General features: G+C 41.8%; 1 protein-coding gene across 5 annotated transcripts in view; it reads left to right on the forward strand.

Annotated features, from left to right (window-relative positions):
* Positions 1 to 27,503, forward strand: part of nlrc5 (NLR family, CARD domain containing 5) — a 229,803-nt gene that overhangs the window by 127,032 nt on the left and 75,268 nt on the right. For all 5 annotated transcript variants that reach the window (XM_067997778.1, XM_067997776.1, XM_067997779.1 and 2 more), the window contains exons 19-30: positions 277 to 360; positions 9,025 to 9,114; positions 11,918 to 11,965; positions 17,510 to 17,605; positions 17,802 to 17,885; positions 18,723 to 18,806; positions 20,320 to 20,409; positions 22,738 to 22,791; positions 23,318 to 23,368; positions 23,448 to 23,531; positions 23,939 to 24,022; positions 24,964 to 25,053. In XM_067997778.1, the coding sequence (XP_067853879.1) occupies positions 277 to 360; positions 9,025 to 9,114; positions 11,918 to 11,965; positions 17,510 to 17,605; positions 17,802 to 17,885; positions 18,723 to 18,806; positions 20,320 to 20,409; positions 22,738 to 22,791; positions 23,318 to 23,368; positions 23,448 to 23,531; positions 23,939 to 24,022; positions 24,964 to 25,053 (939 nt within the window). The remainder of the gene's footprint in view (positions 1 to 276; positions 361 to 9,024; positions 9,115 to 11,917; positions 11,966 to 17,509; positions 17,606 to 17,801; positions 17,886 to 18,722; positions 18,807 to 20,319; positions 20,410 to 22,737; positions 22,792 to 23,317; positions 23,369 to 23,447; positions 23,532 to 23,938; positions 24,023 to 24,963; positions 25,054 to 27,503) is intronic.

Below are 27,503 nucleotides of genomic sequence, written 5' to 3' on the forward strand. Positions count from 1 at the left end.
CAATGTATGGGGCATCTCAAACTCAATATATGGAGAATCTCAAACTCAATGTATGGGGCATCTCAAACTCAATGGGGAATTTGAAACTCAATAGATGGGGAAATCAAACTCAATAAATGGGAGGATCCTAAACTAGATTGGGATGATTTCAAAGTCAGTGTATGAGGAGAGATCTCAAACTTACTAACCGAAAAAAAAAAGGACAGTAGAGGATTCCTGTGAATGTAACATTTTTGTTTGAGGCTGCTCATACTCACAATCCATTTGTCTTCGCAGTTTATCGAATAACTCACTGGGAGATAGAGGATTCAGAAAGTTAGTTGAGCTCCTACCAAAGCTGCATGTTTCAAGACTAATAAAGTAAGTTCAAGTGAAAACCCAATTTGAAGTCATTATGAGACACAAAACGTGAACTGCTTCTCACATTCAGTGATATTTTATTCTGTCCTCTGGCAACATATTTTATAGAATAAATGGATTGCATTGCAGTCAAAATCTAAGCAGATTATGAGTTAGGTTTGATTTCTATAAATTTTGTTAGCACGAATGAATAGGCAGCTTTACTGCAATTTCATTTGATGCTGCTGCCTGTGTGGCTCCAATGATCTTCCTGCAATCCCTGAATAGCAGAGAGAGGTGTTTTGTGCTACTATATCCATGCTTTTCATGGTACTTCCTGTGGTACATTTATAGGATCCTTCCTTGTCCCAGCATAGATCTGGAGCAGGATGCACCAAGGTCAACAGAAATGGGTGACTAATGTACGATGCATAGTTTGTGGGTTGAAAAATTACGGAAATGATAGGGAATATGACACAAACTCCTGTTAGCAGTGGTCCATCACGAATAAAATTTATCGCCACTTTGCTTTGTATCACACAAGCAAAGGGTTTATCTCCATTCACTCTGACCAAAATGGGAACAAAACTGACCACAAATTGAGACGACCTGGGAGCACAGAGTGCAGCACTGAATGCTAGATTGAATCTGGTAATGGTAATGGTTCTCCCTCACCATTCACGTGCAGTGATCTCCTTTCAGCCAGCACACCTGTGAGCTGAGTCGCGGGAAGAAAAATAACATTGGTAGGGTAGGCAGTTTATTTGACTCGTCTATTTTCCTGCTGCCTGTGTGGCTCCAATGATCTTCTTGCAATCCCTGAAGAGCAGGGAGAGGTGTTGAGGTTAAATCTTTAATTAGAAAGGAAATGTTCTAAGTTGGCTTCTAAGTTGCTTTCTGAGGGCTGCCAAGAAGCTTATTGATGCCTGAGGGAAAATTTCACCTGGAGTAATATTGATGGTGGCTGTAAAAAAACATTTCAGTACAAACTAATGGCTTTAGATTAAAGAAAGGGGAGGAGAACAATTGTTGCGTGGTCATTGGACATTTATTTTTTAGGTATAAGTTCAAGATTTTGAACTTCTTGGGATTTAATTTAATTCACTGTCAGTTTTTAAAAGAATGCTGTTAGAATTTGCTTGGAGAGATTTAGTTTAATACTATTAATGAGTTAAAATGGTTGATAACCAGTGGTTGAAAGGAAAATTGTGTTTAACAAATCTATTAGAGTTTTTTGAGGATGTAACTATGACGATCCGGATTCTTTCCCCTCAGTCTGGTTCAGTAAAAACTGAAGTCGAATACATTTTAAAGTTCAACACAACTTTAATAGCAGGTCTTAGTCTGTAGCTTCAATTCAGATTCCTGAGAGAATCCGAACGATTCTAACAGAATAAGGAGAGAAAGACAAAGACAAAAACTCATACCTTTATACAGATCGATAGGGGTTGGAACATCATTAACACAAGAGTCAACACCAATCATAAGCCGGGCACAGGTTGCCATGCGAGGTTACATTATTTCCGGCCAATCATAGATAATCATGTGCTGACCATGTTGCTATTAGACATCAAAGGGGATACTTCCTCACCTTCCAACTTGGAATGTTCTTCCCTGTTCCTTCTGTTCCTTATCTCCCAACCTGGAATGTCTTTCAACTTTGGCTAAGCTTGTTACCTATATTGATCTGCCATAAACATGGAGACATTCAGACCAGTCCTTGAATCACATCAAATACTCTACATTGATAAGACCATGCAAACCTGCTGACTACGCAAACATATGGCCCAGCAGGAGGCCAGGCCACCTGTACCAATCTCAGTTACTAACTAATTAACCCTTTCTAACCATTTTGCATTCTGCTTCTTTGCCACGTAGGCATCTTAATATTTTACTGAAAACTGACCACGTAGGGATTCTCATTCCCCCCTTTTATCATTTCATGATAACCAATTATTACGGTGCTCACTGGTTCTGCAGGTTCTGCAGCGCAGCAACATTTAAGTAAGCAATAAACTATAAGAATTATAACAATGAATATGACTAGCCCTTGAACTAGAGAAGTCCCAATAGAACACAGACATGTTTCATCAATACGCCTTTGTACTCTTATCTGTTCTCAGGAACAGACTCCTTCTAAACATCTCTCAAGTAAGCTGCGAATGTCCTTGGTCAGCTAAACCTATTCATGTTAGTTTGAAAAGGCTAACATAGTCAAATATCTCATGGTGCTTTATATTTTGTTTCCAGCCTAACTAGACTGAATGGTACCTTTCAGACCATTTTACACCTGTGAATTGGTGCCCTCCCCATTATATCCCTTAATCCAAATTCTCCCTACAATATCCCGTTAGATGCTGTACCTCACCTTAACCAGATTCCCTTCGTGTTGGCCACCAGTCCGGGTGGAAGAGAGGCAGAGCAGCTGATAATCCTATCAAGCTATAATTGTCTTCCCTTTTACATGCACCTTACCCCAGCGGGTGCTACTCCCGGTACCATTAAGATGTGTTCTTAGTTGAAACCACAGAGACAATGGGGACATTCTCACCCAGGCTCTGTTTTACTATCTTTGCCAAACCCTTCATCCTCTGCTTACATTTATTACATGCAATGAAAATCAAGAAGCACATTACAACAAACTGCACTACGACTAATACATATGAAATTAATCTAATCCAAAGATGGATCTGTATATTCAGTCCCAAATTCCAGAGGTCATTTCACCAGGTGGTGACTTTAATTTGGTCAATGTCATGCTTAATGTTGTTATTGTCCTGTTGCAGGCTATAATAAACCTTCTGGGAGAGACGTATCTCCATTCGCAATGCTTTCAAGTATTTAGGCAACAGGGGTGTCAGATACCCAAATGTGTCCTGATATGCTTTTAAGTCCTTTCTGACATTCTCAGAAACTTGTAAGGTGGTGAGGTTATGCCGGTGTATCTCTACCAGTTGCTCGGGTCCAATCCGAACCAGGACTTCAGAAATGGAGTAGAATTCTGGACTTAAAATATCACAAGTTAGATTGGCATATTTAAACGTTTTCAAATTAGTTGTAACACAATATTCGCCCTCTCCGGCATATGCCACTTAAGTGGGTTTTAGATCCGCCTCTAGGGCCTCCATGGTACAGTTAATATCTGGATTGGTACCGGTATTATTAAACCCACACTGTGCTTCTAGGCTGTGTCCAACACTATGTGGACACACAGTGACAGCATGTCTCGTAACACATCCCTTTAATTTTGTTCCAGCCAATCAGCTTAAATCTACGTCCTCTAGTTCTTGAACCCTCTGCTAGGGGAAACAGGTACTTCATGTCTACTTTTTCTGGGCCCCTCATAATCTTGTAATTTTGTATCCATCGTGCGGATATCTTCTAAATATTGTTTCTCCCAATTTTATTGTTAACTGATGGGAACCTAACCCTGAATTTTGGAAATCCAAATTACTGTGTCCCTCTTTACTTTAATTTCAGTCCTTTTGATTGATACCAGTGTTTCCTGACTGTTTCATTAATTAGTTGGTTTCTCTATGGACCATGTGTCAGTGCTTTGTTTAAAAGGATTTCTCACTCGCCTGGACCACATTAACCATTTTCCTGTTGTGCTGTTGTCAAGTAACTGAGCCTGTCTGAGACTCATTCTTCAATGTATCTTCTTCATGTATCTCCGCATACTAGCAGCATCTCATAGGAATGAGCTTAGTGTTCTTGGATATTAACTTTCTGCTGGCCAGTCTCTTCTTCCTCATGGTATTTCCGAACATTTTCCATGGCACACATCATATGTCCTGTAGGATTCAGTCCTGTAAAAGCAACTGGTTTGTTTAAAGAGTGGTTGCAATAGCTCACCAGGCCATAGGCCTTTGTAATCATGTTCTTCATCCTGATCTCCGTTTCAGATGATGGCAACATACATTTGTATCTTTTATGTCCACTGTAGCCATTCTTAGGTTTTCAGGTTATCTTATCAAAAAGATCAGGGGTGTCTAGAGTGCTTATCTCCCCCTGCATGGTCCCGATGTCAGGGTAGTGGCCAGGCTATTGAGTGTAGTTTTCTCATTATTCATTATAGGCAAGGACACAAATATCTCCATGAGAAAGCTATCAATTTACTATTCTCAACTACACTTTCCTGACTTCCACTAGATTGTATATTTATGCCAGATTGATTTTTTTATCATGCCCAATTCAATGACTTTAGAGAAATTCCCATATCTCCCCACCTCGAGCATTCTGTCTCGGAAGACAACAAATAGGTTAAACAAAACAAATCAAAATGTTTTCAAAAGAAGAGAATCAGGTTGATATCACCACGCTGTGACATTTGGTATCCGCTGATGTCTGCAGCTAAAGTCTTAAATCTTTAACACCACTGGATCGTTTCCTGCACCAAATTTCTCCAGCAAAAGTTGCACCGTAACTTTGTAACTACTTTTGGTAATCCTGCACCATCAACACTCACGTGGTCCAAAAAAAAAACAGGGTCACCTGTTTTAAAAGAAACACAGAAAATCCATTGCGGCTCTTTTTGAGAGCCCAAGTGATTAATTTGGCAAATCTTCATTTATTATTTATTTATCCAAAGGAATAATCCCTTTACCCGAAACAAATTCAGAAAACAAAACAGGAGAGAGAAATTGCCTAGTCTCTCTCTCTCTGAAGCACGCAGCCTGTCTGAAATAAACACAGTCTCTCCCACATACAGATGTACGCAGGGCTGCAGACTGGAATTTCTAACTCCAAGTCCTAATCTCTGTGTTTTCAAGATGTAACCACATTAAGCAGATATCATTAGCAGCCGCCTGCTAAGATACGTTATATTCCTCTTTTATTAATTTATTAATGGTTTGGGCATGTGTTTCTAGCACTGTAGCTATCCTTTGCAAATATATGGTCAGCATTTGATCCTCAGACAATTCCTTATCTGTATTTTCATTTATTTTTTAATATATCTTTAATGCGAGACCCTAAATCTCTGACCTTTTGATCTAATGTTGTCAAATCAATGGTGTTAACAACTGAGGCAAAGGCAGTTGCTATATCACTTATCACAGATCTTTACGTCTCCATATTTGCCTATCTCTTTTTACGATGTCCACCTCCATTCCATGTCGCTCTTTGTTTTAACACTTGAGTTAGGAAGTGTTGATCTAATTGTTGAGTTTTCTTAGCATTCTCAATGCGAGTTATATAATTTGTCAGGGAAGGTCTCCCCTCTTTGGTCAGATCTTGTATTCTACTATTAATTTCAAATAAAATTGAATAGCCCCAGAACTTGTCAAAACTTCCTTATCATACTGTGGCAGGGTAAAACTGATAGGCATTTAGTACCCTGTGTCAGTACATAGCTCAAGTAATGGACTTCCAATTGTCTAACCTATGCTTCCTTTTCATATGATTTGTTTTACATTCCTTTCTTATCAATTCTTCACTGTAGCGTGAAAACTTATATCTCAGTCAATTGTAGCCTTTGGCATTTCCGAGTGATTGGGACAATTTTACTAATATAACCTATACCAATTATCACCTCATGTTCACCTGTGTTCTGGGCAAGCCTCAGACAGTTCTCAACGACTGGGTCATTTCTATCTGTTTGAACTGCTCTTGGCATGACAGTCTGGCTTCTTGGGATGGAAGGGGTTAATATTAACTTGCTCTTGTGGTAGGAGTAACTTGATCCTTCTCCCTTTGAGATTAAGTTTCCACCTTCAAAATTTCTCTTCACACAGGTTTGACTGATTTTTTACTTCTCACATTTGTGGATTGCTTTATACTATATTTTTGCACACTATTTTTTCACATACTTTTAGTGGATGTGATTATAATCAACGCTCCGAGCTGTTCCAGCTTTCCGACTTTTCCTATCACAGTGATACCAGATAGTTTTTTTTAATGTATCCCGTTAATTTATAACCTCTTTTTAAACCACAGCCAATCACAAAATAAACATTCAAAATGCCAATTTTTTGAAGATCCCATGTCTGGAATTTAACATGCCCACACTTTATAAGAACCAGAATTTAATAGGTCACTTAACCTCAATAACTCCAATTTTAATTCAGCAGTATCAGAATTAAACACACGACAAGACAGATACATTACACAAAGGAAGAAAACACGTAAGACACAGTAAGAAGGGGGCATGGCCCACAACACCGACAAAAAAAAACACTGATCAAGACAGGCTTTTTAAAGGGACAGTACACTTAAACAACAGAACCTTTCTTTTTCGGGTCTCTGTCTTTTAAACATTTGTCTAGTCACTTAATTCTATCCATATTTTTTTTTTGACAGTACTGTCTCCATAAAGCAATTAGTTCTTTGACTGTGGTACCTCTGTTATTTTTCCAAATTAATTCCTGAGCCTTTTTGGCGGCATCTAAGTTTTTAGTCAGTGATATTTTGATCACTAGTTCCTGTTTATATCCAATCACCAGGAACTTAAACTCTGACTACCCTCAGTGATATTAACCACTGACCTACCGCTTACAAGTTATTCCCTCAGTGATATTCGACCACTGACCTCTTCCTGCTATTTCTGTGCATTCGCCAGACTGACCTGAATCTTGTAAGGACGTCACACGAGTGTTAGCGATTGGACGATTCGTCGTCAGACTGACGGATTGGAGGAAAACCGACGTAGTAAATTAAGACTACTTACATCGGGGCGCCATTTCCTTCCTCCGTGTCTGAGACAATCCGCCTCTTACTCCGCGAACTCTCGGTGAACGACCGTTAAGATCCCCGTATGGGCCACCAAATGACGATCCGGATTCTTTCCCCTCAGTCTGGTTCAGTAAAAACTGAAGTCGAATACATTTTAAAGTTCAACACAACTTTAATAGCAGGTCTTAGTCTGTAGCTTCAATTCAGATTCCTGAGAGAATCCGAACGATTCTAACAGAATAAGGAGAGAAAGACAAAGACAAAAACTCATACCTTTATACAGATCGATAGGGGTTGGAACATCATTAACACAAGAGTCAACACCAATCATAAGCCGGGCACAGGTTGCCATGCGAGGTTACATTATTTCCGGCCAATCATAGATAATCATGTGCTGACCATGTTGCTATTAGACATCAAAGGGGATACTTCCTCACCTTCCGACTTGGAATGCTCTTCCCTGTTCCTTCTGTTCCTTATCTCCCAACCTGGAATGTCTTTCAACTTTGGCTAAGCTCGTTACCTATATTGATCTGCCATAAACATGGAGACATTCAGACCAGTCCTTGAATCACATCAAATACTCTACATTGATAAGACCATGCAAACCTGCTGACTATGCAAACATATGGCCCAGCAGGAGGCCAGGCCACCTGTACCAATCTCAGTTACTAACTAATTAACCCTTTCTAACCATTTTGCATTCTGCTTCTTTGCCACGTAGGCATCTTAATATTTTACTGAAAACTGACCACGTCGGGATTCTCAACTAGGGGAACCAGTTGATGTAGTATATTTGGATTTTCAAAAGGCATTCGTAAGGTGCCACATAAAAGATTGTCACACAAGATAAGAGCTCATAGGGTTGGGGGTAATATATTAGTATGGATAGAGGATTGGAATAAGCAGGTCATTTTCAGGCTGGCAGGCTCTAACTAGTGGGGTGCCGCAGGGATCGGTGCTTGGGCCTCAGCTATTTACAATCTGTATTAATGACTTAGATGAAGGGACTGAGTGTAATGTATCCAAGTTTGCTGACGATACAAAGCTAGGTGGGAAAGTAAGCTGTGAGGAGGACACAAAGAGTCTGCAAAGGGATATAGACAGGTTAAATGAGTGGGCAAGAAGGTAGAGTATAACATGGGGAAATGTGAGGTTATTCACTTTGGTAGGAAGAATAGAAAAACAGAATATTTTTTAAATGGTGAGAAACTATTAAATGTTGGTGTTCAGAGAGATTTGGGTGTCCTTGTCCACAAAACACAGAAAATTAACATGCAGGTGCAGCAAGCAAGGCAAATGGTATGTTGGCCTTTAACACAGGGGTTGGAGTACAAGAGTAAAGAAGTCTTGCTACAATTGTATGGGGCTTTAGTGAGACCACACCTGGAGTACGGTGTACAGTTTTGGTCTCCTTACCTAAGGAAGGATATACTTGCCTTAGAGGGCATGCAATGAAGGTTCACTAGATTGATTTCTGGAATTAGAGGGTTGTCCCATGAGGAGAGATTGAGAAGAATGGGCCTATACTGTCTGGAGTTTAGAAGAATGAGAGGTGATCTCATTGAAACATATAGGATTCTTAGAGGGCCTGATAGGGTAGATGCTGAGAGACTGTTTCCTCTGGCTGGAGAATCAAGAATTAGGGGGCATAGTCTCAGGATAAGGGGTCGGCCATTTAAGACTGAGATGAGGAGGAATTTCTTCACTCAGGGTTGTGAATCTTTGGAATTCCCTACCCTAGAGGGCTGTGGATGCTGAGTCGTTGAGTATATTCAAGGCTGAGATCGAAAGATTTTTGGAATCTAAGGGAATCAAGGGATATGGGGATCGAGCGGGAAACAGGAGTTGACGTCAAAGATCAGCCATAATCTTATTGAATGACGGTGTGGGCTCGAGAGGCCACATGGCCTACTCCTGCTCCTATTTCTTTTGTTCTTATAACTATAGTAACAGTATTTACTGCAAGCCATGAGCACAGGTGTCCAAAATAACTTTCTGTCCTCACTACAGTGTCAGCAATAATTGCATCTCATTGGCTGGAGTCCTTTGCTTGGCTGGCTGTCTCAACACGAACAGAGACATAACTGAGGTGGCAATAAGGTAAGTGAAAACATTAAGGAGATTGAAAAATATCATTAATATAATTACAGTTGACTCCAAGAAAAAATCTGGATTTTCCAACTTCAAAGCTTGTTTAGGTTAGAATGCTTATTCCATTAGTCAATCATTGAAACCAAAACTGCCATGTGGGAGTAAGATATTCTCATAGGGAAACTCCAGGAAAACTTAAACAGGTTAAGGTAAAAAAGACACTGAAGGAGAGAAAGCCATTTGTCCCATTCCTTACACAGACCGTGCACAATCTGCTCTACCATGGACTCGGCCTCACCCATTTAACCCCCTGAGGAAAAGTTTTGCCTTCTTTCCGATGGTACTTCTAAGATCTCAGCAGCTTGGGAACCCTCTTGTTTCACACTGTTCAAATTGTACTTAACCACTTAATTCCATTCCCAAACAGAGCTCACCTGCAATCCTGTGCTAAAGTGCAAAGTAAAAAGCCACCACCTGTGTTTTAAATACAAATTCGATCTTCTTTCCTTCCACACATGGAATCCCTGCTCCCATTTTGTAAGTAATGTATATAGTCTTTGATTTTATCATTGACACCATCACTGCCCCTACGTGCAGCTTATCTACATCATCCACTTTCAAGGCATGATTATATAATCAAAATTATATTTTAAAAATGATCTCAGTAGTTTTTATCTATGAAAAAATAAACCTGTTATTTTCCTTCTGAATCACTTAAATGGGAAATAAGTGTTTAGTTAGTGACTTAAGCAAGGAATTTCCTCATTGCGGGGGGTTCCTCCCAATCGGCCGCCATAACTTTGGTGGAAGATGGGCAGAAACCCTGGATGCACACATAAAGCTCCAAGGATATTCCCTGCATTCGAATCAAAGACTTTTTTTTGTTAAGATAAATGGAGTTGCCTTTTTAAGCAGCTCAATGGGGAAACTGCAAACTGTAAACAGCAGCTGTTTAGTATACGGAACACTCCCTGTGTTTTGTCATCAGAACAAATGAAGTTTATCATCACATCCATACGGTAAAAAGTAGTTTCAGAGAATGATTTTCACACAACGGGGGTCAGCTGCAAACCAGTTTTCAGCCTTTAATGCCTACATGATGACACACTGTTTGTTATGTGTACATGGGAGGCCATGTATTACTTGAGAGATTTAGTAAAAGGTTCACTGTTATTTTACACTGAAAGAGAAGCAAACTGCTGCCTCAGCCGAAAGATGATGTGCAAGCTTATGTCTCTGAACAGCTGCAGTGAAGTCCCCACAACCAAGTTAATTGTGATGCCAAGGTCATGCTGGGGAGCAGCAGCATTTCAGTGCTTCAGAAATAATTCTTGACCATTTAGAACTAGCTGCTAGTATCCGATCCGATCACCACTGCAGCGGTTCAAGAAGGCGGCTCATCGCCACCTTCTCAAGGGCAATTAGGGATGGGCAATAAATGCTGGCCTTGCCAGTGATGCCCACATCCCATGAACGAATAAAAAAAACCCTGTCCCATTGACAAGCAACATGAGTTATGCCGTGGGGCATTGACGACCCTGCCACTATAAAACCAGAGATTGCCTAGACTGCCATGTAATTTCAGCCAACCACAAGCAGCGTAATGTCACAGTCAGATGACTAGAGACCAACCATTTTACCAAAGCAATCAACGGCCTATTTCAGTAAGGAGGAAAATAGCTATCATGAAAGTGAGATGGTGACAAGATTTATAAATAAACAAATTAGTTTGGGGAGCTAGATACCAGAGGAAGGTTCAATGTAAGAGGATAAAAAAAATCATGGTGGGAGAAGGCCATTTTCCCACCTTGATTCCCAGAGCCCATTGAAGCTCACCTCTCTAGTACCTGAACACTCCCAATAGAGCATCCAGATGCAATTTGAATGCTGTTTTCTGTGCTGTTCTGCCTGACACAGTGTAATATATGTTAGGTATACAGATCCTAGAGAAATCTGTAAAGCGCAATGCAACCATTGATTGAAAAGCAAAGATAACTTTTTTTGTTACCTGGTAGGTACCTCATTAATTAAAATACCTGCACAACACTCACAATACTTTCTAACCACTCAGTTTACGGGTATCAGTAAAATAAACCATTTACTAGAGAGATGTCAACTAATAGGAAAATCCAATCCATGTCATTTGGTGTTTGAATATGATTGTATGTCTTTAATATCTAGAAATGTGGATATGCAGAGACACTAAATGCCTCTCATATTATATGAGGCCATTTTACAAATCCCACTATGGCAATTGTTTATAGGTAGACATCTGCCAGCTATAGCTACAGCAGCAATGCTAAGTATTTAAAATAAGTAGAGGGCATCAGTCTGGGTGCTCTGGATTTGTTGATGGACATGCATCCAATGCTTGGTGATTAAGTGGAGTAATGGATGCCACCATGTTCTCTGGCAGTCTGTAACAGCCCAGGTACCAGGCTGCTCTATGGGCACTGGACTTCAGCTTCATGAAGGCACCAAGGGAACTAATGGATTTTTAAAAATATATTCTCGGGATATATGGGGCGCTAGAAAGACTGGCTTTTATTGCCCATTCCTACTTATCCTTGAGAAGGTGGTGGTGATCCGCCTTCTTGAACTGCTGCAGTCCGTGTGGTGAAGGTTCTCCCACAGTGCTGTTAGGTCGGGAGTTCCAGGATTTTGACCCAGTGACGATGAAGGAACGGCGATATATTTCCAAGTCTGGATGGTGTGTGACTTGGAGGGGGAAAGATTTGAAGTAATACATTTTATAACTGCTTTCAGTTTGATGTTTAATAAACTTCCATCACTCTTTTCATTTCCATTTTAGTTTGGGGAAGAATGGAAAAGGATTCATCAAGTTCCGAGGGAATTACAGGTAATTCTACTATTCTTTGCATTGTCAGTGTTTTAAAGAAAAAATTCTGTAGTGTCTTATCACATCTGTTAAACATCTCAAAGTACTTCACATACGTTAACTACTTTAATTGAAGTGCAGTAACTGCTATAAGGGCAAATGTGACAGCTATTTTACATACTGCAAGATCCCACAAAGAGCTTTGAGATGAATGACCAATTAATTTGTTTTGATGGTGTCGGTTCAGGGAGGAATTTTGGCTTCTTTTCTCTCCTTAACCAGGACATTAAGGCCAATTGTGTATGTTTGTTTGGAAGCACTCAATACAATAAAGATGTCTGTCAAAGATCTCCATGCAACTCCTTTGATTTCCTGACTCAGTTTTTTATTTGACGCTAGTCAAACACTACGCCCATCTGCCTTGGTGCAGTCACATATAAGATAGTCACTAATAAATCCAATAAAGAATACCGGAGAAACTTCTTTACCCAGAGAGTGGTTAGAATGTGGAACTTGTTACCACATGGAGTAGTTGAGGCGAATAGCATAGATGCATTTAAAGGGAAGCTACATGAGTGAGAAAGGATGTGCTGATAGGGTTCGATGAAGTAGGGTGGGAGGAGGCTTGCGTGGAACATAAACACTGGCATAGACTAGTTGGGCTGAATGGCCTCTTTCTGTGCTGTACATTCTATGCAATTCTGTGTTGTATTTTAAGCTTCCATGAGGTCATTTTCTCTCCAAATGGCTATTTATACTCATAATGCTAAACCAGTGTACACAGTTTATTTTAATGAGCACTGGTAAAGTTATACCTAATTGTGTCTGGAAACTGAAACAAAACTGTGTGCACATAAGAAACAATGTGAGCTCCTCTTGTTTGCCTTTGATCAGTTCCCATTGGTAAGTATTTAGTGGTTGAGTTCCTCTTACATAGAATTACATAGAATTTACAGCACAAAAACAGGCCATTTGGCCCAACTGGTCTATGCCGTGTTTATGCTCCACATGAGCCTTCTCCCACCTTACTTCGTTTAAGGTAGCAAAGTTCCCAGGAGCACATCCTTCCTTTCTTCTTCCCTCTCCTCCCATACAGCTTTTGCAAATTTGCCAACTTTTGGCATTAATTTTTGAGTCTTTTTACAGATTTTCTTTTGTCCCGAAAAGCAGCAACTTCCCTTTAAATGGCAGCCTTTAGGGGCTATAAGCTCTCGTGATTTGCTGCCCCTTACATAGTATGTTTGCCTTTGATCAATGCCCATGGGCACGTTTTTAAAAAGGTTGTGGCATATGCATTTCTACTAAGAGCTGGATGTGTTGGTCTCTATTGACATTTAATATGTCCTCTCACTGCGCTGTGGTACTGTTGTGGGATGCAAGGGGTGTGTTGACAAGGACACCGGAAAACTGTTCAACAGGGTGTGCATTAACCTCAAACAGGAAGAGAATAAACGCCAGTTGATGACTGTAGTGGACTATTCTCAATAAGCCAGTGAATCAGTACACTACTGCTGGGAGATAGATACTCACTTCAAGTCCATTGCAGTTTATACTCCAGTGAGATAGATATCAAAGCAAGTTGAGGTCAGCAATAGAGTAGGTTGATTTGCTTTCTGACTTTTTCCCCTCCATCTCTATGGCCCCGAAACTCTGATGGTTTGTTTGGGGGCAAACCCAGCAGATCTACTGGGAGAGGGTTAGAATTTGGGAAGGAGAGAGGATCTGCCAGCTTTACGACCTAATTAGATTCTGCTGTAAATTATGCCATAAGTGAGGATGGGTGTAAGATGTGATCACCCTAGCTAGAGTGTAACCATATAAAGGAAGGGTTTAGGTTAGGAAGGCAGCTGCTGGAATATTAAAGGTGAATTGTTGCGTTTCATCGTGCTGTTATATGGAGATTTATAACTTTACTTCACATTGGTCTTTTGTCAAATGTTTTTGCTCTTTATTGTTGCGGCTCCTAGCTTCATTTGAAAGTCTCCATCGAGACAGTTTTTGGTTTGGAAGATTACCTAAGATATATCCCTCCTGTGTCTGATTTCAGTAAGAAGAACATTTCTAACATTCTCTTAAAAAGTTTGCTGGTCTCCTTTCACTTGTTCCTGTCAGAGAATTTCTTCACCTTCCTGCCTGCTGGTTTTGCTTTAAGTGCAGTCCAGCTTTAAATCCTGTGGCTGGTCCCAAGCAATGACTTCTTCCAGCGTCCCCCCCGCCCCCCCCAGGCCTCTATGAATCTTCCAGGCACTGCAAGTGCAGTGCAGCAATTGCTGCTGAGACTTGCACCTTTCTCCCGCCCAGCAATATTAAAATTAGCTGCCCTCACGATTTATGTCAGGGCCATCGAGTGAGTGAGCGTCCTGTCCCATCGCACCTCCAGCGGTGGTTTGCAGGACTCGGCAGTTATCTCTAACGATAACTTAAAATACCAAAATGGAAAAAAACATTTTTATTTTGTGTTGTGTGCAACCCTTTGGAAATATTTTTCAGGTGAGACAAGCAGATACAAACTACTGTGGAACAAACAAAACCTGGTAAAATTGCTAGTATATAATTAACATTAAGGCCTGTTTGGGAAGATTCTAAAGGGGAAAGGTGAAGGTCTCCATTTTGTGTAGAATATGCTCTTCAATGGCATCAACAATGAGGATAATAAGTTGTCGGTAACACTCTCCCTTCATAATGCCCACCATAACTCTAACAAGCAATTTTAAAACCTAAAACACTGGAACTGGAAGGAGTTGGAGGCAGGAATAAGTGTATAGGGTTTCTCTTTCTAATACTTGCAGAATACTCCCTTGTTTAAGGTTCCAATTGACTGGACGCTGTTTCTTGAACTACTAAACACCTTGAGCTTACAGCACCCTCTCCTCCATAGAAACCAATAATTCTAATTGACAGGTCCTCAGTCACCATGGAAACGGTTGCCACAGGTGTAGCATCACTAGTTCGCATTGGATAGATTGAAACCTTTACGTTAAATTTGAATAATATTGTGAGATTTTACTCTCAGTTGCCAGTAATTGACCTGACTCCAATTTGGTTAAAGGGTGCTTTATTGAACTTCACAAAAGAACCAACACACAAAGTGTTGGAGCAGTGTTTTACGATACAGAGCAAGAGATCATATCACCTGGTCCACACTGGATCTAGGCTTTCCACCCCGCCAGGGGTAACTTCGTCTTCTGTTTACTTCTCACGTCTTCTGCCTCACCTGGGGTGACCTCTTGGAACCCTTGTCCTCAGTCCTACTCCACCTGGAGTGATCTCTTGGAACCCTTGACCACAGTCCTACTCCACCTGGAGTGATCTCTTGGAACCCATGACCACAGTCCCACTCCACCTGGAGTGATCTCTTGGAACCCATGACCACAGTCCTACTCCGCCTGGAGTGATCTCTTGGAACCCTTGTCCTCAGTCCTACTCTGCCTGGAGTGATCTCTTGGAACCCTTGTCCTCAGTCCTACTCCACCTGGAGTGATCTCTTGGAACCCATGACCACAGTCCTACTCCGCCTGGAGTGATCTCTTGGAACCCTTGTCCTCAGTCCTACTCCACCTGGAGTGATCTCTTGGAACCCTTGTCCTCAGTCCTACTCTGCCTGGAGTGATCTCTTGGAACCCTTGTCCTCAGTCCTACTCTGCCTGGAGTGATCTCTTGGAACCCTTGTCCTCAGTCCTACTCTGCCTGGAGTGATCTCTTGGAACCCTTGTCTTCAGTCCTACTCCACCTGGAGTGATCTCTTGGAACCCTTGTCCTCAGTCCTACTCCACCTGGAGTGATCTCTTGGAACCCGTGACCACAGTCCTACTCCACCTGGAGTGATCTCTTGGAACCCTTGTCCTCAGTCCTACTCTGCCTGGAGTGATCTCTTGGAACCCTTGTCCTCAGTCCTACTCTGCCTGGAGTGATCTCTTGGAACCCTTGTCTTCAGTCCTACTCCACCTGGAGTGATCTCTTGGAACCCTTGTCTTCAGTCCTACTCCACCTGGAGTGATCTCTTGGAACCCGTGACTACAGTCCTACTCCGCCTGGAGTGATCTCTTGGAACCCTTGACCACAGTCCTACTCTGCCTGGAGTGATCTCTTGGAACCCTTGTCCTCAGTCCTACTCCGCCTGGAGTGATCTCTTGGAACCCTTGTCTTCAGTCCTATTCTGCCTGGAGTGATCTCTTGGAACCCTTGTCTTCAGTCCTATTCTGCCTGAAGTGATCTCTTGTTGATCCGGATTATTCATTGAATTGTCGAATAGCTGTTTGGCTGGCTTCCAAGCTACCAGTCCCACTCCTGCTAAATCTCTACAACCTGATATCAGTGCAAGGTGCTCTTTTTATGCCACTTTTGAGGTAGGCCCAGGGCCAGCTATTGACAAAGGTCCTTGTCCTATTGGGGTCTCCCAAAAAGGCAACGTGTCCAATGGTGCCTCGAGTTCTTTGTCTCGAAGAGAAAATGGGGTCAGCCTCCCCTGTTATCTCCCACCTTTCAGGGGACTGCAAAAGCAGCTTGCGTCCCACCTCTGGCCTCAACCAATCATGACTTTACACAGTGGCTTGAGGCTGTTTTTGCCTCACCTTATCTGATCTAGCCCCTGTGTCAAGGCTGGGAATCCATGGTGCCCCCGGCCTCCCCTGATTCCCTCAGATTCCAGACCAGGTCCTCCGTTCACTCCTTCAAATTCCAAGCCAGGTTTTATGGGCTTGCCTTGTTAGGCTCTGTTGTTTTACGACTACCCAGCATCTGTTAAAAGTCCCGGCTTCAACCGAATCAAAAATCTTTTAGCCTATAGCATGAGCAAGCCAGAAGGTGGAATGTGGAGGCTGGGTGCCTTTCTTGCAAGTTGCTATAATCCGAGTGTCCCCTGCCCTGGTATCAGTCCTGCTCGATTCATACATCCAGCACCAGAGTATTTAATTACAATCATGTAAAAGAGAAAGATACACATATAGACACCATTATAGCTATTTCACTTGCCCACTCTACTTTGAGCAAGGGTACAATCTTACAATATTTTGAAAATATGGAAGAAAAAAAGGCCACATTGTGTACATTAAATAATCTTCACACCATCCATGCCTCTTATGTTAAAGACTTGAATCAATTTCCCTTGCGGTCTTTTTTTTAATGAAATCAAGTTGAGTTCTGTTGAGCCTCTCTTCATTACTTAGAGCCCAGAATCATCCTGGTCACTCATCCCTTGTCTCTGTCCAATGAGGCAATGTCCTTTTAAAGGACTGGTGCCAAGGACTGCACACACTGTTCTAAATGTGATCTTAACAATAAGTTCTACTGGGTTAAAATAAATCCTTTTGACTTATAATCAGATGCTCCCAAATTTCATCCAAGTGCATGATTAGACCCGCTAATAACAGTTTCACATTGACTGGAAACTTACATTGATAATCACGCCCACGCGTCAATAATCACGCCCAAATTCTTTTACTTTTTTCACCCATACCCTAGGTATCCACCTTGTATGTTTCCTGTTCCAATGTACATTACTTCATGTTTATCCACCATGAAAGTGTACGGAATAATGGTTGGATGATTTGTTTTAAACTGCTCTAGATTTCAAAGGGAGAGAAAATTCCAAGAATCGTCAGAAGTCTTGTCATTTGAAGCCAAATATGGAAAACAGGAACCATGTGTGCCAAAGAAAATTAGGTATGAATTTATTGTTTTAAAAAATATAATTTAATCATAGGATCTTTTTAAGATATTTTAAGAATTTCTGAAATTACAATTTTAAACAGAATATTCAAACAGTTCTTATCAATAAATCCAGAAGTTTAGAGTCTTTGTGTGTGTGTAACTCTTTAATACTTCATCCTTCAGTGAAATATGGTGCTTTGTGTTATAGTCTTGAAGAGTGTAAAATGGATGGTGAGGCCGTGAGAAACCTCTGCCTGATACTTGAACAATGTTCTGGACTTACAGAGCTTGAGTAAGTACAAGATGGTAATCAAAAATGGGCTATAGAAAGCCATTGCGTAAAGGGGCCAAAGGTCAAACACACTTTTTAATCATCTTGGCAGCAGCAGACAGTACTTGGGCTCTAGCTCATTAATAAAGTAATTTATTTAGGAAAAGGGGATAATCTGACTCCTGGAGTGCAGTTTCTGAGGTGAAACCTCCTCCAGTAAAATGTCCAGGCGGTCATTTGGAGAACCGAAACACTTTATAAACTTACTGCAGTCTTTTCAATGTTAAGGGTATATCAGGTCACCCACTTGCGTTATCAAAACATCAAAAACTCAGTGGTTGGGGAGTGAGGCTCTCTGCACGGGGTAAATGTACATGCAAAGAGCCTGATCCTAACTGAGCCCAGTGGTTCGCTGCCCACAGTATACCTTTGGTTTGCATATCATAATCTCAGACTGGTAGGTATAGTATAACAGCAGCCTAAATAGGGATCCGTACGTTCCAAGAACACAATAATTGAGGCTATGGGACAGCACCTAACATGAAGCTGTTATGTTGTTGGAGTCAATGGCCTGAAATTTCCATGGGGTTCTCCTTATCTACTGATCTAACTTTGATGAAAGATTGGCAGAACCCTTGGAGAAACAGAGTAAACTGGTAAAAATGGCCATTTGTGCTGTTTCTCCAGGGTTTCTGCTGAAATTAACTCCCCACCTCCCCCCCCCCCCCCCCCCCCCCCGCAATTAAACCTCTGTTTCACGATGAACTCAGACTTGGAATTACGTTAAGAATTGATTGAAGAATGCCTCAAGAAGTAAAATATTTACTGTAGTTTGACCTGTGCTCTTTCCATTTGCAGCTTATTAAATAATGCACTGAGTGACGAGGCTATTACAGAACTACTGGATCATCTACCAGAGCTTTATGACTTGAAGATTTTGAAGTAATCCATCCAATACCGCTTCTGAACACTGTTATTGTCACATTCAGTATGTTTAGACTGCTGGGAGGTCCAGGGAATTCAGTATTCCCTGGGTCAACTCACACTGTAATGTTGAGAAAGTCTCCTATTATTGCAGGAATAGTGCTATCAAGGAGTAGCTTTATTACAGTAATATTAATGCTATATTGCTACACTTTAAGGTACTTCTACATTAAAGTTTTTAAAATGTTTTACTTTTGCTCTGTACCATTCCTCTTTATCCCTCTCCTACTTTTACTATTTTAATTTTGCATTATTTCTGAGCAATAATCTCGCCTTTATATTTAAAATTTATGCTTACCTCTGCTCTTCACTGTCCATTCTGAGACCAGGAGAATGGTCCCTAATTCAGAATTAACTCGTACTATATTGGCAATCTCACTCAGGCAGGCCACAGAATGGCAGGCCAGGGGAAATGAAACATGCTCCACTTGTGCAATAGGCAGTTGAGGTTGGAGCTTGAGGCACATTGTTGAGGCAAGAGCACGGGGAGATTTATTCTGCATCTAACTGTGCTGTACCTAACCTTGGAGAGCTGGATGCCGACATTGTCTTTCTGGAGTGTTCCATTTGCCAGCGCTAACAACCCTCACCCTGAATGACACAAGAATTCAGCAAAAAAAAGGAACATCACATCACCTCCTTTTTACAGGAATGTTGCTACTGACCAGGTAATTTGGAACTTTTTGGGATAACTTGGCAACATTTCCTCGTAATCCCTAAAGGGAAAAGCAGCGAGTCCCAAAGGAGGATATGGTTTTTGATCAAAAAATTGTCCAATTTTATTGTTTTACTTCCCAAAGTATTTTCTTTCTGAACCAAAATTCTGTGGCAATCACGAAGCTAAACTACAGATTAAACTAAATTATGCCATCACTTTGGGAGTAGTGCTCAGAATGCGACGAGCAAGGTTACAGCAATGATTTGAGTCTTCCTTCAAGATCATTCGCTATCTACAAGACTTAGGAACTTCCATTGAGAGTAAAGAACATAAAAAATGTTTCTTTACAAGTAGAATTGGTTGGAGAATGTCCTGTTGATGTCAAGGACCCACACTGTTTCTCCATACTAAACTGTGCTAGGATTATTTTATATGTTGAGTTTCAACAAGTGACTTGAATTTCCATCTTAAAATGAAGTATGTGTGCTAATGAAGAATTGAAGAATTCGTTCCGAATTCTTCAATTCTTCATTAGCACACATACTGCATATAGAGCTCTGGGACGTTTTGTCACAGATGCTTGTAAGATTTCTTTCCTGTTCCTATATTTGCAGTACAGCACAGCTGCGAACCACAGCAAGGCAGCAAATTTAGCGAGATACTTGCCTGAAAACTATCTCAGACTGAAAAACTGGAGATTTTCTTAGATGTCCTGTTAGCATGTAAAAGGGTAGCCTGTCTGTAGCAACTGAATAGCTTTATGGTTACGCTAGAAAAAAAATCAAAGTTGATTTTACTTTTTTTATCTCCCAGTGTTAGTGATAACAACATCTCATCAGACATTATACTTTTGCTGGCTAACTCTTTGAACACCTGCGAGAATGTCCTAAAAGTAGAAGTGAGGTAAGCGTATAGAGACCTTGCATTGAAATAAAATATACCGATTATAAAATGAAACAAATGCACTTCATCGTGGCACGTCTGGGCAGAGCAGCAAAACACAGCACATAGGGGTGGAGGCATTAAGCCCCTCGTTGCCTGAGATCCTGGTCTCAGCTGCAATGCTGTGGGAAGTGTTGAGGAGAATCTTCCAACGTGAGGTGGAGGGAAAGTAGGAAAGTCAGAATGGAAATAGGAAAAAAGGAACAAGAGTAGACCATTCAGCCCCTCGAGCCTGTTCCGCCATTCGCTTAGACTGATCTGTATCTCTTCTCCATTTACCTGCCTTAGTTCCATAATCCCTTAACACTCTTACCTGACAAAAATCTATTGATCTCCGTTTTGAAATTTTCGATTGACCTCAACAGCTTTTTTGGGGGAGAGAGTTCCTGATTTCCACTGAAATGCACACATACTTCCCAGCGGCCGGTTCAGAGCAACACAGGCCAAGAGACCTGGCAACAGGTTGCCTCCTCACACTCTCAGCACTGCTAAGTGAAAGAAAGACTTGCATTTATAAAGCCCTTTATCCGCGACCCAGATTTCCCTCTGTATTTTGGTGGGAGATTTGGGAGTGGGAATTGTGGCGGGAAGCTATTCCACCAGCTCCCCAGTACCTGCCGCCAATTCCACAATTTTCTGCCACAAGTGAGAGCGGACATACTTGGGTGGGTGTGGATGCTAAAACGTTATTGTATGTTTTATCATTAATCCTGGACGTCAGGAAATACTCCTGCATTTCTGATTCCAGTATTGGGGGGGAAGGGGTGTTACAAAATGACAGCCATTTTGCCTCGTGTATTTAATCATTGGGTGATTGATTGCACGAGGAAATGAGGGAGGGTTTAAAATGGATTCTTCAAAAAAAATGTCTTCAGCGGTGCTGCCATGAATATTTTAATCAGCCTGGCCCTGGGTAATTTGTTGAAGTCACACCATATGAGTGAGAACCTTATCCCAATGGTCTTATGGTGGAAAATCCACCATTTGAGGAAGATCTAGGCCCACATCTCTCAGGAATATCTCAAAGCGCTTCGTATAGATTGAGATAGTTAGAAGTGCTGCTGTCATCTAGGCAAGTAGGGTAGCAATTTAGTGCCTTACAAGATCTCACAAGCACCAACGACACAAAATGAACAGTTAATTTGTTTTTGGTGGTGTTGGTTCAGACCATCAATCAGGCAGGGGGAGGTCGGCAATTGGGAGTGGGACGGGGAGGGGGAGATCAGCAATCGGGAGTGGGACGGAGAGGGGGAGATCAGCAATCGGGAGTGGGACGGGGAGGGGGAGGTCGGCAATCGGGAGTGGGACGGGGAGGGGGGGGGAGGTCAGCAATCGGGAGTTGGATGGGGAGGGGGAGATCAGCAATCGGGAGTGGGACGGGGAGGGGGAGATCAGCAATCGGGAGTGGGATGGGGAGGGGGAGATCAGCAATCGGGAGTGGGGGTAGAGGGGGGGAGGTCAGCAATCGGGAGTGGGACGGGGAGGGGGAGATCAGCAATCGGGAGTGGGGGTGGAGGGGAGGAGGTCAGCAATCAGGAGTGGGGATGGAGGGGGGAGGTCAACAATCAGGAGTGGGGGTGGAGGGGGGGGAGGTCAGCAATCGGGAATGGGGGTGGAGGGGGGAGGTCAGCAATCGGGAATGGGGGTGGAGGAGGGGAGGTCAGCAATCGGGAGTGGGGGGGGAACGAGGCCTGCAATCGGGCGGGTTGGGGTGGGGGAGGAAGGCTGAGGATCGGGCCCGTCAAGGAGTGCTGAAAGAGCCCCTTACCTTGGGGAGTCGGCAGGTCTCACCTCCGTTTCACTGCCGAGTTTCCCAACCCCTGGGAAATCCATGCAACAGCAATTAACTTCAAATCGGGCTCCCAATTGCACTGTCAGAGCCCGAGTCAAATATGTTAATAAGTGCCCCACCTTTCCACGGCTGCACACTGGGATGTCCCAATACTCTCCTGCCTGACGTGGGTGGGGGGGGGGGGCGGAGTTAACATTGAGGCCTTTAAGCGCACTTAAAAGGAGCAGCCCTGGAATTGTGCTGAGCTACCACCAGTCTCCCATGGTAACTCTGGTGAGAGATCGACGGAAGCCCCTGAGAAACGGCTCAGAACAGCCGGAGATCGGTGAGAGCCTCAGGAATTTCAGGGCCAACAACTTTATGATAAGACACCAGAGTCCTGCTTAACTACCCTCAACCCCCAACCCAGCCAAACTCTATAATGATTAGTTAACACTCTCCACATGTCCAACAGAGAGAAGCTGAATCCTAACATGTTGGCTTGTTTTCTGTTATAGATCGAGTGGGAGAGCCTCAATAAGTCTCATGAAGAGAGAAGATGGAGTTCACAGGTAACATCTTCTCAATATTTCACTATGATTCTTATTCCTGGTTTGCAAGACTCCTGCACACCAAGTAACCTGGCAGTATTCCTTATCAACATTCTGTGGTATCTAAAGTTTGCTGGGACATTATATGTTTTACAGGGTTAGATAAGATATCAGAGTTAGGCAGCAATAGTGTTGAAAGTGGCATTTGGTTTTTAAAAGCTACAGCCTCCCATTGCCTCCTCCCTTTTACAGATCTTCCCACTGCACTCAGTGTAAAACCTATGCTGTGGTGTTAGGGTACAGTACAGGCCAAGTAAAAACTGTACTCTCTGGTGCACTCCAGTACAAATATTCTGCTAGTTGTTTGCTCATAACAACATAGGAGCTGATATTAAGAGTGCACTCATAATGGAGGAGTTGTTGTTACCTGTTCCGGATCTCTAATCCTCAGTGGTTTGTAGGTCAAATCACACTGTAACGGTATTAGTAACAACCCTTTTTGTGTGAACTCCTCTGTTCGCATTTTAATGCTGTCATTTTTTTGCAGATTTGAAGGAAACGGGAAGAAACCAGAAGCCTCTTTCCCCCGGATTCTCAGGTAATCCTTCGCCTTGTGCTGTGGGATGGGTGATTTGGTTTGCACTGCAGAATATCAACATTCTCTCTTGTTTTCAAAGTCTGAAGGAGTGTAACCTGGGCAAGAGGAGTGTGGAAAAACTATTCAAGATTCTTGAACACTGTAAAGGCCTGACTGAAGTAGAGTAAGTAAATTGTTCGCCAGAACTACAAATGAGCATCTGGAGCTCGATATTAGGCTGACACAATTCAATTACCTGGTTGGTGTACCCTAGTTAGTGCCTATTTAGATATCTTGATGTCATTATGGGGAGAGGGTATTTTCTATCTGGCTTACAAGATAAAATTGTGAAAATTCATTGCAGTATCTGAAGGTTGTGAGCTCAATTTAAAAGGGGCAGATAGCAGAATAAGCTGTTAGTTTGATAAGCATGTGTGCACAGGCACACTGCCAGTATTGAATGGAAAAGTTTGATCTCAATCTACATCTGGAAGTCAAACTTTAAGGAAGTGTTATAAATAACCTAACTAAATGTTGATGATGAATTATGTACTCCCCCAACTAAAATCCATTTTATTGTTCGTTCTTTAGCCTGTCCTGCAATTTACTTGGAGATGAAGGATTGCAGTGTCTACGGGACTTCTTACCAAAGCTGCATGTTTTAAAATTAATGGAGTGAGTATCTGCTTTAATTATGCTGAAAACTATTAAATCTTGAAAACAAAGATTATTTGCACAAAGGATCCTTAAACCATTTTCCTTTTCCACCTTGAAGTTTAATTGCACTTCAGACAATTAGAGTGACTCTCACAATTACATTACAGCTATTGAAATGTATAAGAGGAATGATCACTGAAATAGCCCTTCCTGTTTCTGCTTGGTATCCTATTTGAAGAGAGTCCTGGAGTAAAACAATCCAAAGCTCTATAAACACTGGTTATTTTCCCTCAAGTTTAAATGTGCTTCTGCACCAACTGCTCTCACTCATCCTTTACTAATTGACTCTCACCACTTCATCAGCAGTCACCTCTGGCTAGAAAGTTCTATTTGCCTAGTTCCCAAGCATTGCGTTGCAGCCAGAGTCTACTGTATAATCCCATTGGTACTGTAAATGTCAAATTAGACTATTGTGAGCTAAGTGGGGAAGATTATCAATTTGCCGCCCGGGCGTAAAATTGTTGTTGCGGATCCTATAGACACTAATCAATGGAAATGAAAATCGGACTGTTTCTACAACGGGCGGGCGATCCACAACGCTAGTTTTACACCCGGGGGCAAGTTGAAAATCTACTCCAGTCTTTCTTCCCTGACTGTTCCAACAGGCTTAATGGGAATGGCCAGATAAATGGTGCAGCTCCTGACCAAATGCTGCTTTTGGCATTAATGAGTGCTGCAAGCCATTACTGTCCAGAACTACAAAACAATGTAACCAGAGGGAGGGCTCAGAATCTACTACCAGTGTGTTCGCAGTTTGTATTAAACATATTTGATGAAAGAAATGGGGTTGGCTGACCATAGTGTATCAGTTTTTCTTCCTTGTTATTTGTAGTCTTGCTCACAGAGTAAAACTGCGTAATTTTGCTAAAACCTGTGTTTTATATCTGATCCTGCTCCAGTGTTAGCAACAACAGAATCTCCCCGACCGGTGTTCTGTACCTGGTGGAATCTCTCAATACTTGCAAGAATGTGGTGGAGGTTGAAGTGAGGTAAGCGTATGGTAATGTTCCTTTTAATTTGTTCTTGAGTCTGTGCTCCCTTCTACAGATAAAATGTCCCTCTTTTAGGACATGGCAATGTATTTGCACAATTCAGATCTGCCAAAAATATACTTCGCTAGCGATGTCCATATACTTGAGTAAAACATGGCTGCTGGAGGGTAGGAAGTCATGCTGCAGGTATCATGAGTGTGGGGCAGGCTCGATGAACCAGCTGGTCTTTTCCTGCCTGTCATTTTCATATGTTTGCAAAATACAGATAATGTAGAAATGGCCAAGCATCAGTGTGTAGACTGCAGAAATAAAGCAGGTTGATTTCAAAGTGGGTAAATGTCAGGCGATGTGTAAAGGAACCAGGTAACTATAAACCTGTGTATAGCATAAAAGGGCTTATTTTAGCTAGGCCAGTGGAACTCTGGCATTGGGCTAAATCCAACTTTATGAGGATACAGCAAGCGCATCCTATTAAAGTGGCAACATAAAAGGGCCCTATTTTGTGTAGAGAAGCCTGGACCCACATGAACACAGTCAAGCACCTCCTTTAAAGGGCACATTGGCAAAGGCCAAGAAGGAACAGGAGTTGGGGATGGTTGCTGATAATCCTCCGAAAGCATTGCAACAGTTTATGGCAAACTGAGTACTGGGATGCATCTGCAGGGTGTTGTTCTACAAGTGAGAATAAGTTATACTGACTTCCTCAGATCAGTGGTAAGGCCAATTCTGGAGAAAGTCATGCAGTTTTCTTCAACCTACCTTAAAAAAAATATATGCTACTTCAGAAAGGGTTCAGAGGAGAGTGACCAGGCTGATTCCAGGTCTTATGGGACTAATTTTTGAAGAAACCTTCAAGTGACAAAAGTCAGTTTCACTGGAGAAAAAAAGCTTGAGGAGAGACGCAATACAGATCTTCAAAATCATGAAATGGGCTGGATCGATATGTGTTGAATAGGGGATTGAGATTATAGAGAGATTAATAGCACTGTTAGTTCTTTTCAGGGGAGTCAGGGGAAATAACTTACTTGTTCCTTAAAGTGAGGAATCCCGAGATGGCATGGGAGAGAAATCATATGTAGGCACTGATGGGCTGACTGACTTTTTCTTGCTCTGGATTCTCTTATCTTTTTATGCAGTTTTTCGGCTTTGTCAACAATTTTGGAAAATTAGCTTTTTTTAAGATAACTGCTGAATTTTATAACTTCAATTCCAATCACCTTTTATATGTTAATCAAATGCTAAAGCCCCTCCCCTCCTCATCCATCTAGCATAGAGGAGGAGCAGGGATCCTTATTTCGGTAAGACATGCTAATATGTCCTTGAATTGTCAGATTACTTATTCCTTAAATACATATAAACCTTTATAGTTTGGGGGGGGAAGGGCCAGTAGCTCACCTTGGTGAAGAACTGTTACTGTCCTGCAGAACTCTCTAAGATCTATCAATAGATTATATTTTTAGTGCAAGAACCAGCAGGTTCTGAGTTGCACTGAGCCGATCAAAGATTGTTTTAACATTTCCCAGTCAGTAACTCCTATTCTTTTCAATTAAAATTCTCTGCTGATTTAGGCTGTACCAGATTGAGAAGTAGGAAACAGTTCTTTTTTTCCCCATGGATCTCTCACCGCTGTCATTTCAACAATTCATTTGATTTTTAGAAGCATGTAGCTTTAGAAAGTCCTGACACATTCTCTTTCACAAACATTTGAACTATAAGCCCCGACAATGTAGGACTTTATGTGATTTAAAACCTGAATGCCAGGTTGGATTATCTAATTACAATAAACTGTCTACGAGGAATATAGATTCTTTTGGCTGGTAAACAGTTGCACTGGCGACTTATCTCATCTGCTAACTTGGTCCTGAGTAAGATTGAAGAATCCTATTTGGGGTATAAAAATAATGGGAAGACTGGAAATCAGAAATAAAAACAGAAAATGTTGGAAATACCCAGCAGGTCAGTCAGTATCTGTAAAGAGAAAAGACAGGTCATAGATTTGAGCTCAGATCCTTCTTCAGAACTGAATTCTGAGGAATGGTCTCCCAAGAAACATTCCTCTCATCAGGTGCTGATCGACCTGCTGTGTACTTTCAACATTTTCTGTTCTATCGCTTGGCTCTTCTTGGCTACTCTTAAAAAGCTGCGTTGCCAAAATCTACTGATGTTTGTTTCTTCTCCATTCATTGGTGTCATGAGTCCTGAAGAACACGCAGTTAATTTGTCATGAAATGTTGCACTGGAATTGGAATCATACTTGGTTCAGGAATTCCAGTGAACACAGATAAAATGGGGCATTCAGCGAATATTACAGATCCTATATCATGTAAAATCACTGTACTGATCGAGATTTCTAAAGTACACTACTGCCTCACTGAAATGTGACAGTGGATTGACCATATAGTGAGCCTAGAATTACAAGCCACATAGCTGGGCAATATTTTGTGATA

This window comes from Heptranchias perlo, chromosome 16 (assembly GCF_035084215.1).
Source record: "Heptranchias perlo isolate sHepPer1 chromosome 16, sHepPer1.hap1, whole genome shotgun sequence".
Taxonomy (NCBI): domain Eukaryota; kingdom Metazoa; phylum Chordata; class Chondrichthyes; order Hexanchiformes; family Hexanchidae; genus Heptranchias; species Heptranchias perlo.